This window comes from Protomyctophum bolini (genome assembly GCF_963924005.1).
Source record: "Protomyctophum bolini genome assembly, chromosome: 12".
NCBI classification, from domain to species: domain Eukaryota; kingdom Metazoa; phylum Chordata; class Actinopteri; order Myctophiformes; family Myctophidae; genus Protomyctophum; species Protomyctophum bolini.
The window spans coordinates 33,030,854-33,044,864 of record NC_137873.1 but is presented as its reverse complement, the minus strand read 5'-3'; the positions used below and the strand labels follow the sequence as shown (position 1 = coordinate 33,044,864).

General features: G+C 43.5%; 2 protein-coding genes across 2 annotated transcripts; one reads left to right on the top strand and one right to left on the bottom strand.

Moving 5' to 3' along the window:
• Window positions 1-234: 234 nt before the first annotated feature.
• On the top strand, window positions 235-2,586 carry LOC308325711 (general transcription and DNA repair factor IIH helicase/translocase subunit XPB-like; the record flags this gene model as incomplete). The annotated part of the gene is made up of 1 exon (XM_080778356.1): window positions 235-2,586. The coding sequence occupies one exon, from the start codon at window positions 235-237 to the stop codon at window positions 2,584-2,586; it is 2,352 nt and encodes a 783-aa protein (XP_080634482.1).
• Window positions 2,587-3,685: 1,099 nt separating this feature from the next.
• Window positions 3,686-13,289, bottom strand: cdc7 (cell division cycle 7 homolog). The gene is made up of 12 exons (XM_080777942.1): window positions 13,152-13,289; window positions 12,447-12,549; window positions 10,664-10,750; window positions 9,721-9,856; window positions 8,982-9,075; window positions 8,679-8,821; window positions 7,920-8,268; window positions 7,714-7,824; window positions 6,703-6,884; window positions 6,086-6,168; window positions 5,636-5,785; window positions 3,686-5,313 (listed from the first exon to the last, which is right to left on the bottom strand). Exons 2-12 carry the CDS (start codon window positions 12,541-12,543, stop codon window positions 4,928-4,930), a joined length of 1,818 nt encoding a protein of 605 aa, XP_080634068.1. The 5' UTR covers window positions 12,544-12,549; window positions 13,152-13,289; the 3' UTR covers window positions 3,686-4,927.
• Window positions 13,290-14,011: the final 722 nt, after the last annotated feature.

The window sequence follows — 14,011 nt, the reverse complement described above, 5'->3', positions numbered from 1 at the left end:
CATCACCATGATGACACTAAACTAACTTTACTTAAGCACGATGACCACAACCTAACCCGCACTTTTACAACCTAGTTAGGTTGAATTTTATGGATTCCTGTGTCGTGATGTTAACGTGCCTGATCATACTCGGGCTTTGTGGAAATCCTCTCAAATCCTAAAATTGTCAGCTATTTTATCACCCAATTATTACAATTTCAGAAACGAAAAGTGATTTATTCAAACGCTGCTCAAATGGGGAAAAGGGACAAAGGAGATTGGGACAAGCAGTCCAGAAAGCGTACGTATGAGGAAGATGATGAGGAGGCAATGGGCAGTGAGTCTGAGGAGACCATACCTGCAGCCGCAGGGAAACAGGTAGACGAGTCCGGCATCAAACTAGACGAGTATGGGGCCAAAGACTACCGCGCTCAGATGCTCCTGAAGCACGATCACTCCGCACGTCCACTCTGGGTGGCTCCAGATGGACACATTTTCCTCGAGGCCTTCTCACCGGTTTATAAATATGCACAAGATTTCTTAGTGGCGATCGCAGAGCCTGTGTGCAGGCCCACCCATGTCCATGAATACAAGCTGACGGCCTATTCGCTCTACGCGGCCGTCAGTGTAGGACTGCAGACCTCCGACATTGTGGAATACCTGCAAAAACTCAGCAAAACGTCTGTGCCTGACGGCATTGTGCAGTTCATCAAGCTTTGCACAATGAGCTATGGCAAAGTGAAATTGGTGCTCAAGCACAACAGGTATTTTGTCGAGAGTGCCTTCCCTGATGTGATTCAGCGCCTCCTGCAGGACAATGTGATCCGTGAATGCCGCCTCCGTACAACCGAGGGAGCAGACACCGAGCTCATCACGGAGGTTATCCACAGTAAATCTGCCATCTCTAAGTCCATACAGGACAAGGGAGGGGCATCCACTTCCCAGCAGACAGCTGAAGGTACAGCTGAAGGCACACCTCAGGTTCCCGAGGATATTTTCAGCTACTACGAGCAGATGGATAAGGACGACGAGGAGGAAGAGGAGACTCAGACAGTGTCCTTTGAAATTCGACAGGAGATGATTGAAGATCTGCAGAAGCGTTGCATCCAGCTCGAGTACCCTCTTCTGGCTGAGTATGACTTTCGTAATGATACAGTCAACCCAGACATCAACATGGACCTGAAGCCCACCGCCGTGTTGCGGCCCTACCAAGAGAAGAGCCTGCGCAAGATGTTTGGCAATGGCCGCGCTCGCTCTGGAGTCATCGTGCTGCCCTGCGGAGCGGGCAAGTCTCTGGTGGGTGTGACGGCTGCATGCACGGTGCGTAAACGCTGCCTGGTGCTCGGCAACTCCTCTGTGTCAGTAGAACAATGGAAGTCCCAGTTCAAGTTGTGGTCCACCATTAGCGACTCGCAGATCTGCAGGTTTACGTCGGATGCCAAAGACAAGCCCATCGGTTGCTCTGTGGCCATCAGCACCTACTCTATGCTGGGCCACACGACCAAGCGATCCTGGGAGGCGGAGAGGGTTATGGAGTGGATGCGTAGCCAGGAGTGGGGACTAATTATCCTAGATGAGGTTCACACCATCCCCGCCAAGATGTTCCGTCGTGTTCTGACCATTGTGCAGGCCCACTGCAAGCTGGGTCTCACTGCCACACTGGTCAGGGAAGATGACAAGATCGTGGACCTCAACTTCCTGATTGGGCCAAAGTTGTTTGAAGCCAACTGGATGGAGTTGCAGAACAACGGCTATATTGCAAAGGTCCAATGTGCCGAGGTGTGGTGCCCAATGTCTCCCGAGTTTTACAGAGAATACTTGGCTATTAAGACCAAGAAACGTATCCTGCTTTACACCATGAACCCCAACAAGTTCCGTGCCTGTCAGTATCTTATTCGCTACCACGAGCGACGCAATGACAAGATCATCGTCTTTGCTGATAATGTCTTTGCCCTGAAGGAATATGCCATCAGACTAAAGAAGCCTTATATCTATGGCCCCACCTCCCAGGGGGAACGCATGCAGATATTGCAGAACTTCAAACACAACCCCAAGATTAACACCATCTTCATCTCCAAGGTTGGAGACACTTCGTTTGACTTGCCAGAGGCTAATGTTCTGATCCAGATTTCATCTCACGGTGGATCCCGCAGACAAGAGGCCCAGAGGCTTGGCAGAGTGCTCAGAGCCAAGAAAGCAATGGTGGCAGAGGAGTACAATGCCAACTTCTACTCCCTGGTGTCCCAGGACACCCAAGAAATGGCTTACTCCACCAAGAGGCAGAGGTTCCTGGTAGACCAGGGCTATAGCTTCAAGGTGATCACTAAGATGGCAGGCATGGAGGAGGAAGACCTCATGTTTTCATCCAGAGAAGAGCAGTATGAACTGCTACAGAAGGTATTGGCTGCCTCAGACCTGGATGCGGAGGAGGAAGTGGTGACAGGGGAGGTGGGCGTACGACCACAGTTCTCGAGGCGACTAGGCACCATGAGCTCCTTATCAGGTGCAGATGACACCATCTACATGGAGTACCACCACAGTCGGAGTAGCAAAGGCTCCCTGGCAAGCAAGAACATCCATCCACTCTTTAAGCGCTTTCGCAAGTAGATGCACAGGCGTGCACACACACACACACACACACACACACACACACACACACACACACACACACGATAAGAGCAGCTGGAGATGACGCTAAGAATGTGTCTCCAAGATAATTATTACATTTTTGAGGGGTACTAGCCCCTCCAATATTCAGCTATTAGTGTAGATTTCCCTCCTACACAAACAAGAAATTCCCATCGACATTGACTGGAGAATTTTCAGTGTCTGAGCAAATCAGCATAGTACTGTCTATTTTCGTCATACTCAAACATTAAATTCCAATTGCCAATCAATGGAGAATTTTATGTCAGTGTCTGAGCAAATAGGCATAGTGTCTTTTTTACGTCATGGTACGATGATAAGACCTACTTAATGCTGGTTGTCACCATTTAATTAATGATGAAATATAATACAATTGCTTTTAGCACATTCCAGGGAGCGTTTTTGTGCGGTTTAGAGGAGCTTTCCTTTCATATCGTTACATTCTGTATGTGGTCGTTACATCTAAAGCTTGTAGGACTTGCACTGAATGAAAGCCTTGTTATCGAGGCTAGACTTGCACTAACCTCGACGACTGGACGTACAGGTGTATGCAAACTGCATTTAGATTTATAATTTAGCCTTTTTGAGGGGCGCTAGCTCCTCCCATGTCCAGCTTTGAGTGTTTGTGTAAAAACAAACATTGAAGACGAAACTGGGGACAAAAATTGTGATTGGCCGGAATGAGATGATGTATAAGAGCCCCCCCTCACCTTACGGCTGTGATTTACATTAATATTTTATGTAGACGTAGCACATAGCACTCTATTATGTATACTCATAGCACAGATGATCTACTGTTAGATATTACGTTCTTAGCTTGCATTGATTCTTGAAGACAGTTTGTATTACCTTGTATTGATCCTGCTAACTGTAAATCACTATGGATTAAGAGTGTCTGCTAAATGCCTACATTTTGTAAAAGTTGTAAACGATTACAATTCCGTAGAGGGTTTTAAATCAAGTACAATTTCAGTATCTAAATGCTACCATTTCAGTGGTACTGTTGTTTGCGATGTTAGAATTAAATATCTCCACTCATTTTGGTTCATTGGAATTTTATTTAAAAAATGGTTTTCCGTTTTTAACAAACGGCATAAATAAACATTAAACACTAATACTAACGAGTGAGAATACACAGTTTCAAGTTACGCTGCTGTGCCATTTAATTGGAATACGGTAGCCTCAGACACACAAGTGGTTTTAACTGTGGTTGTACCTGATCTTATGCAGACCATTTTGCTCTTCGCACAAATCCTCCTAGAGTATTATACTGTAACAGTGAAATGGCCGGCATATGAATATGGTAAATAGAGATCTTAACAAGGGGTTTTAAGGGAGTGAGTCCCATCCCAAATGAACATTGTGTAAAGAGCTTTCAGAACTTAATTCATGACACAGACAGCAGCCCTCAAGAGGTCGGTGGATGAGGTATTTCCACCATGGTTTTGCCACAAACAACTTACAAACAAAAAATAAAATGTTAAAACTTAAAACATGGTGATGATTGTCTTGGTCATGTGCTCTTAAGATTTCTGTCCAGGTTGTAGTCTGTGGGAATGACCACAGAAGACGTACCAACAAGAAATACCACTGTTGCCTGCAACTGTGGCTGATGATTATTGCTGCATTATACTTACTGTGGTTTTTTAAGTCACTGTGGTTTTATAAGTTCTTTGGTGCTAGGTCCACACATACCATGGTTAGTGTCGAGTCCAGCGTATGTGAAATCTCCCTCTCTCCAATGTATACATATAATGTATATATAGATTAAACATGCATCACATGCCATTCGTTTCTAAACAATGGGACCTGTACTGTCACACCCTGTATTCTGAGATGAGCTTAAGTGGGTGTAATTTGGTCACATTAAACAGGGAGCTAGGTGAGGATAAAACGTCTGTTTTAAAATTTCTTTTAAATTGAACAATTCAATACTTTCATTTTACATGGATTATGCAACCTTCCATTTCGAGCCACCCTCCAATAAGCGGCATTGTAGGTCTATAGTATAAACAATGGTGGGGCCTGTTACGCTGGGAGCCTTGGGGCGTTTTTGCGCACCTGCTTGAAAACACCTGCAGCCTGGTTGCCATTTGAGGGGAGGAACAGCGTCTACATTGTTAGCAGGAACAGGGGGAAAAATACCCTGTTTTCCGCTTATACATTTGAGGGTGAATTGGTCACTTACTCATTATGTCTGCTCGTTGAATTCAAAACAGTTACCTGAGGATTTTAACTTTGCGTTGAAGGTTCGAGGATAGGTCTTTGAACAGTGGGGGTGCTGGTGCTGCAAGCTGACGGGTTAGGATAGGTCTTTGAACAGTGGGTGCTTCAGGGCCTGTGGAGCTGTGATCCTGGTAGCAGGGTTGAGGTCCAAGAGTCGGTCCAGCAGAGCGTACGCGTCACCAGGCACTCCGTCCCAGCCTCTCGCGTCGTCACATTCTAGCTCGGCAGGGTGAACGGAGGTTTCTGACTCCAGGTGCTGGTGAACAACAGGCTTGCCTTTGGCTTCATCCTTGGCTTGCTGATGATGTTGTTGTTGTTGTGTTAGACTTGCTTTTGCAACCTTGTCATTTTGGGAGCGTGGCGTGACTTCATCCTCTGGCGGCGGTCTCCGTCCTCTCAGCGCTTCGCACAGTGTCCTCAGGTCTTGACGAGGAAGTTCCCGGCTACACACCACCGCCTTACCTGTGTGGGAGATTACACCCAAAAGGGTTTTCAGCCATTCATAGGCAAGATGTAATAACAAATAGTAATGTTGCAACGACTTAGGGATGCACGATTAATCATATCGGTATGGTACATCCTACAGGAAACAACGGTGTTGGTATTGTCAATTTGACCATACAATTAACTGGTAATCGGCAACCTTTTAATATTGTGCATCCCTACTTCAACTACTACATTTGCAATACAGCCCATCTGTGTCGTTTTCTCACTGTGTGTTATTGCTACAGTGACAACATTATGGTGATCGGGTGATTCTGGAAAACATTTGAATAATAAGCACCAAATTTCTTGGCTGCCTGGATGGTTTCCCGGGAGCCTCGTATGGTCATTATCTGAGTGAGAGCGATCATGTCGTCGCTGGCTTTGAAGAACGGGTAGCGCCCGCTAAGGAGGGACAGCAGGATGACTCCAGCTGACCACATGTCTATAGCTGCAAATGAAGAGACAGAAGGAGGAAAACAGTCATTCTCTCCCTCTTTCTTTAACCCATTTAGACCTGAGGATGATTCTACAAAATGTCTTCTAAATCAGTGACTTCTTTTCGCCTGACAGGTGGGAGTTTCCCCGGTTGGACGTAGCGTGTGGAAGGAACACGTTATTCCAACCAGTTCCTTTCCCCTCCATCAGATGCCCCGGCATCTTTTAAATGTTTTACTCTGAATGTGTAAACATTTAAGGATGCGTGTCGATATGTGTCGTTTGGATGTTCTTTGTGGTTTGAGTTACCAACCTGTCCCCTGGTTGGGCCACTTGGTGAGGACCTCTGGTGCTCTAAACCCTGGGGTTCCAGCCCTGGGAGCAACCTGCTGCTTCCTGGTGGAGAACAGGGTGGGAGTCAAAGAAGAATAACATCAATAACACACCGTGGGAGAGAAGCCAGATGATCAAGAATGAAACCAAAGTATAGGACGTAGCCGACTCAGTCCGCTTTCTAATGGAGGACAGAACTGAAAAAGCACTAAAAACCACACACCATGTTTATTATGTAATTTACCTATTGTGCCGAATATAAGCCGACTCGGATTATAAAACGACCCCCATTTTTCCAAGACTCTTTTGTGGGAAAATAATATTGAATGTCAAATAGTCTAGTACTCGATTATAATGTTTTTTTAGGATATTTCCACAGGAAAAAAACAGTGTTATATTCAGGCCAATAGGGTAATAATTATCATGAGTGTCATTTACTCAAAAGGGAATACAAAAGGTCAACTTAACTACCCGGTAGCCTGCTGCAGAATTGGTGTAAAAACGTGTAACATAAAGAAGAATGTTATGCCTCTTTATTAAGTAGTGACCATGCCAATGGAAGATGGATCATATCCATTTAGGTTTTTTTTTTTTAACCTCGACATGCAGCTGTTGCAGACACGGTCCGTTGAGTAACAGTTGCAGGTTTGGCCCAGGCTGATGCCAGCAGTCTTCTGGTGTTTCTGAGTGCTAGTCTGGCTCTTGGCAGGCAGGGGGCGCCGGCTGGCTGCCGCATACCTCCGTTGGGCTGGGTCCTCCATTCTGCCTGGCTTCACCAACTAAGCGAGAACAAGAAACACCAATCAAGAAGCTTTTTGGAATCAAGTGTCTCTAAAAACGATCGAATCATGTGGATCTCAGGATTTCATCTCAGGGTGAAAATAAATCACAGACTGAGGCTAACCTTTGCTTTTATATGAAATATCCGAGACTATTCCGATTTTATGGAAGACGCTTCTAAACATACTGTATGAGTTTGACCGCTTCAAATGCTCTAGTCTTAGAATATTAACCGAAAATAGCCGTTGTACAAGCGCATTGAGAGCTTGTATATCGGCTATTTGTGCTGCCCAACATGCTTCCATAGAAGACAGACAGCCTGGCTTCTATATGGAATCCAAAAGACTGAAATCAGTCAACTTTAATCCATGACGACTCCTAATTTGGGCAAGGTTTCAGCCCGAAACCTGTATGAGCAATAGGTTACAATAAAAGGACTTATAGTGATATTAATACAAATCTAAATAGAATGGCACTAGTCCTCTGCAAGGTCATTCATTAGTTTGTGCCTTGTATTGAGTGCAGCCTGTGTTGATCTTGCTCTTCAGCACATGCATGTGTGCAGAGTGAATTGTAGTATGAACTGTGTACACTTCTGAGGCCTGGAAACCGCAACACATTTGTATTGTAATTTCTATGCAATAAAAAGGATAATGAAATATGATACATTTAAAAAAAATGGTCTCTGTGGTATAGCTACATATTCCAAGATATTACCATTTGGTAATTATCTACGTAAACATGGGAACAGAACAGGGATTGCGATATTTACGGAAAGGTTTTGTTAATAGTGAAATTCCTTTCAGTGATTTATGACAACTTGCTTACCTCTACCTTCATGGCAGCTGGTTTAGTGGAGGGAGCTGGAGTGCAGCTGTTGAGGTTTCTCTCTCCAAACACAGGTCGTGTGGAGGCGGCATTACATAATGCTTTCAAATTCTACACAGAACAAAAACACATGGATGTATTCAGAATATAGTGCATGAAAACATACACCCCGATATTAGAAAGTTCTAAAACCCCAGTGCAGACACCTTTGTGTGTTTCGTGCGAGAGGTGGCAGTGACAGACGTTCGCTTAATCAGTGGTTTCCCCAAGGCTGAAGAAGAGACCACGGATGTGCTGGTGGAGGAGGAGGGGAGGGGCGTGGAGTGAAGTGGGGCTTTGGAACATTTGGCGGGCTGTGCAGGGGGTGCTCGTGAGGTGGAGGCTGTGGTGATTGGGGGTCTCGACGCCGGTGCCTTCTTGCCCTGTGCCACGTCTTGTTTCCCAGTGGTACCACCACCACCACCCTTCGGGGCGCTCTTCAATTTCACCACCTTCAGCAGTTCCACCTGGGTGTCGTCGGTGCCCTGCGCCAACCCAAAGTCCACCAGAGAATACCTGCACGTACAAGTGCACTTCTTTATAATAATAAAAGTAAAGTGTGCAGTATATAGCGCTTTTCAAAAACAGTTACAAAAAACACCTACAACTATATTGTATAGCTCCGACTGGTCAAAAAGGGCCAATTTTATTTCTCTCAAAGATAAAATATTTGTTTTACTCTACTACGAGGGATAATCAGAGCATTAGGAATTAAATGTTAAAAAATAACTGAACTTTGATATTGAAATGACAAATTTGGAAATGGAAAGTGAATTGTAAAGGATGAGGCTATTATTCCTCCCATCAACCAAAGAAAGTGTGGCAGAGACACCTTATAGACACCAGAGGGAGTCTGACTAGTGAAGACACACAGTGTAATGATGACCCAACCTGAGCATCTCGATGGTTTAACCAGTTTAACTCACGTCTGGTCCTGGCGGTTGTAGAGGAAGTTGTTGGGTTTGATGTCACGGTGGATGATGCCAAACTGGTGGATGTGTTTCAAGGCCTTCAGCAGGTGGTACATGTACTGGCGCACTTCCTCAAAGCTCAGCAGACCGATGACGTCCTGAGAGACACATTCGATTGCCATTTTAGTTTCCCCGTTGCATAAACATTTTGTCTACTCTATAATCTACTTTGGATGTAGACCAATTTTTATTCTAATGGTTCTACGCATGTACTGATATTTGCTTTAAAAAAACTAAAACCCGATTGGCAACACTCACCACTATGGGTTGGTGCTCCATGTAGGGCATGACAATCACACAATGGTCCTCGTTCCTGAAGCAGTAAGTCACACCCATGACATTTTCTTTGCCTCTGTAAAACAAATGAAACGTGACACCATGAGATCAGAGTACACAAACTCTATTTAATTTGCGCGAGAATAGATCTAGCATTGTTAATCCTAGGCTTTAGACTGCAAGTACATCTGTCTTTGATCAACATGAAATTTATATGAATGCATGAGCACATTCACTCTTGGTAAATAATTGACAAACATGCATGAACGTGAACATAACCGTGTTTGCTGATAACAGCGTTATGCACCGGTCTATTGATATAATACAATGATGGTAATAATGGTTGAAGGACTCTGGCATGTCGATCAACAAATTAAAGGGGCAATGTAGAGAAGATCTAGATTCAAATAATCAAAGATTGCCTGAAGGTTTATGACCAAAAGCTCGCAAAAAATGCATGTGCTTTTCTGAGAATCAATGATTAAAATACTTTATATCTCACAAATAAAGAGGCATGCTTTACCCCAATTAAATTGATCACAATCTCATGACAACATTTCAAGAAAGAACAGAGATAAACACACACACACACACACACACACACTTTTTTATTCCTTTATAATAAAGGACAGTAGGCTGACAGGAAATATGGAGATTGGGGAGTGACACGCAGCAAAGGCAGTCGGAAGAATTAAATATGTGTGCTCATTTTGTTACTCACCCAGCTACGGTGAGACACTGGAGCTCAGCAGCGACACGTACAGGGTGGCTGGTAGGGATGAGATGCTTCAGAGCAAACCTCTCTCTCCTCCCATCCAGCATCTGAGCCTCACCCAGGTACACCGAACTGAAAGTACCTGGTATGACAGTAAGTCAAATGATTGGTCAATACTTAGAAAGGCATTCATCAACAAGTCAAACTTGATATACATTCTTTCCTCACATAAAATCTACAAAAGTATTTAACGGCTGTATTTTTACCCAAAGTGAGCAGAACACTGACTGGCCTTGTGGTTATAGTGTCGGCCCTGATTGGGAGGTTGGGGTTCGATCCCCCGGGCCGGGTCATAAAAGGAGACCATAAACAAAATGGGACACAATGACCCCCTGCTTGGCACTCAGCATCAAGGGTTGGATTGTAAGTAAGTACCGTTAACTAACTTTTATTTATATAGCACTTCTCAGTCTCACAAAGAAAACTCACATAGTGCTTAAATAAAAACAAGCAGACATATAACAAAGCAGAAAAACAGATATTATTATTCATTTTACAATCTCATCAGTTACAGATGTATAGAGGGTATGCGCATGCATTTGCATAACTAACTTTATGTGCATGTCAACTCGAGGTGCATAGCCTGATCAAAAATGACAATGAACTTTGAGAGACCAGAGGCAACAATGAGCACCTCAGTTTTGGCCTTGTATAAGCTGAAGGAAATTGTTTTCCAACCAGTCCTAATAGCAGACAGACACTCCTGCAAATATATAATTGAAAATAAAATGGGGTTAAGCCCCTGCAACATACTGGTGTCATGAGTCATGACTCATGTGATCCAGGGGGCGTACTTGTACATCAAGCTGTCTCACACAGATATAGACTCCTGCTCTATGGGCCACATGACTCGGCAAGGATTACTTACTTACTGAAGCAGAACACGTACCTTCTCCAATTTTGTCGATGATGCGGAAAACCTTAGCAAGCTGAGGTACAGCGTCATAGAGGTACTCAATGTCCATCTCCACATCCTCTACAGGAATAGTGGGAAAAGACAACACGACAACACCACTTGTTTAAGTCAGGGTCCTCCATGTTCAATTCATCAGAACATTTAAAGACGTACAAATAAACACTTCTACGCAAAAAAAGGAAATCATATATACAGTTTTTTTTAAGAACAAATCACACCCCTGTGAACCGATTGGTGCAACTACCCTCTCCCCCCCCCCCCCCCCCCCCTCCTCTCACTCTCTCTCTCTCATTAGCAGGCAACAGTGCAGCACTGTCTCTCTCTCTCTATTTCTGGCAAACAGCACCCCTACTGGTACTCATTATATGATGCTCATAGTCACATAGGTGAACACATAGGTGAACACATAGGTGAACACGGACAAAGCTATTCCTTGGAGTGGTTGCACCACTCAAAAAAAAGAAGGGAAAACATATACACTGCAGTATGGGGGGGTTTTGAAGGAGTCTAGGGATTCATTCACAGTCCATAACGGCTGTTGGTAGGGCGTTCCACATTAAAATTAATTTATCCCAGCCTGGGCCATGGCTCAGTGGTCCAGGCAGCTTGGCTGGTAATCCAGTCTGGCAGTGTGCCGCAGGGTTCGACTCCCAATCCCGACGGCCTTTACTGCATGTCTTCCCCCCCATCTCTCTCCCCATTTCCTGTCAGCCTACTGTCTGTCCCTACATGAAAAAACTCTTAGAGGTGTAGTGAAGGCCCATTGCAAGTTGCTGCACTCTGTCGTCAACCCTAAGCCATTCCAATAAAAATGAGTGGGGGTGAGGTGGGTTCTGAGAGTTAAGCCAAGTTAAAAGCCTAACTAGTTTGTTTTAGGATGTCTGAAGCCTTGTTTTTAGGGTCTTTGAGGTGCTGTGGAGGTGCATGCATTGCATAGTCAAGGAAACCTTCAATGAGGGCTCCTGTTAGGGTCTTCAAAGTATTTTTGTTGACCAGTGAGGAGATTCTGTACAATAATCTTGTTCCTTGGTTGACCTTTTTGATAATATTGATAGTCATTTTATCACAGGAAAGATTTGCCTCCAGGATGGAAGCTAGGTAGGTAATTTCGTCTTTTCTTGTGATAATAGTCACCCACTTTAAATTACATTTATCTAGAATTGATTAACACTTGCATGACTGAGAGGTTGTTATTGACCCATTTTGATTTAGCTCATGAAGCTTTCAGAAGGTTTCCCTTCCATGACCATCATCAATCCATCATCATTAACTAAAAAAAAGACATCGCATGGATGCACCGGGGACGTATCCTCAGTGATGAATCCTGAGTTTTCGGGTATACCAACATCATACCCCTCACTCAGGCGACCTAGCATGGGTGATCAAGTCTCGACTTATGTCCCAGTAGCTACCCTCAATCAGTACCCTCCTACGTCTCACCAGGCCCAGGACCTGTGCGTTGCACCAGAGTCCCAGCACCAGACACATTCCATAATCTCAGATTTTTTTTTATACATCTGAAACATTTTGAATATGAATTATTATTAAGTAAAATGTGACATAAGTAGCATGTGCTTTAACATGCTACTTCTGTCACATTTTACTGCAGTCATGAGAGTATTAAATAAAACTACGAGTCTAAATCTTAAGCTAAACCGTAAACACCATGCATGGATTTTTCTCTCTAGTCATCCACATCCTTTATACACATGCATGTAAAATGTGTGTCAAGTCAACCGTCAAGAATCCAACTCACTTGATATTTTGTTTCTTCTTTGAGCAGATTTCCCCAGGCGCCCCTCTGTGGCGATGCTGTCATTGCTAAGAGGTGGCAACTCCATGCTGAGAGACATGTGTATCTAAAGAGAAATTAAATCGAAATGCTCAGTTAATGCTAATTGCCCATCATCAACTCATTCATACCAGTAGGGTAACACTGATGGCCGTTCCATGATTACTGTACAGTTAACTTTTACTGGGTGATGAATCTCAACTTTCTGACCCTTTACCCAAAACATACTGACCTCAGACTGCTGCATGAGTAAGGAATAAAATAAACATTATTATGTTTTATCCATCGGTAGTTGTTTATGCCATTTTCACTAGCAGTGAAACTAGCGTCACTAGTTTTTACCTCCCTTATGATTAATTCCAGTTCTGCTTTTTTTCTTTTTTTGGCTTTATAGAAGTGTATATTTATACGTTTCTAAATGTTTTGATTAATTGAACAAGGTGGACTCTCTTGTAAACAAGTGTAATGCTATATTGGGTCGTCCACTCACAGTTAACAGTCTTTGTATTGAGTTGTTCTTGAATTGTACTGTAATTCTTCAAACTGTTAATAAATCAAATCAATCAATCTAAAGCTAACAAAGTAGCAACAAGCTAGTTGAGCTAGCCTAGTGAGATAACAATTGCGCTAACAATTGTTAGCGCAATTTGCGCTAACAAATAAACTCACCCGTCTTTGATTGTAAAGTTTAACAGTTTCTCAGATGAACACGTTGCAAAAGTGCACGACATAAAGTTTTAAAAGTATATAAGCACAAATATCTCCAGGAGAGTTATCTAGTTTGACCGTTGCATGTAGAGAAGACCTGTGTCTGTCTTCAGTAAAACAGTAAACAACAAACTCCGCGCTAAAAGTGACGTCAGAGACAGTCGAGCTTCTTTTAATTTCCGGCATAATGTACATTAAGAAGCGTAATGCCGCCCTCTACAGGCAAGGGCTTACTCTTTACTGTTTCACACTTTTGACCAGTTGACTGGAGAAGATTGGCTTCCAAAAATAGGTAGAAAATTCACCTCAGACATAGAAAATAGACACAATAGATAAATCTATATGCCCATATCTGAAAATTCCCTGAATAACTGCTGCTGCCTGTAATTAGTATCCTACATAAGTCATCTGGATGTTTCCCTATGTCTTTTACATTCAAACTGGCTAGAGTAGACCACAATGTCAGTCTCACTCAGTCTGGTTAACAACACAATCCCTTCTCTCAGAGTCTGTCATCATCCTCCACTTCTTACTTTTATCAGATGCAGACACAGCAAAATAACGAAACATTTCTTTTTCCCTCCACTGGAGCTATGTAGCACTCTTTTTCTTTGCAAACACTAACTGAATCTTCCGGTTTCTTTCATTATATATTCCTTGGCAAATCTGTTTTTCCATATTACTGTCTATTTTCTTTATCCCAACAGAATGAGTCTCTCCTCACAGGAAAAAAAGCCTGATGTATACTCGTGCTGAAAATACACAATCTACAAGCTCCCAACAGTTTGTAGATCAGCTATTGTTGGCAGAACTTAGCGCAC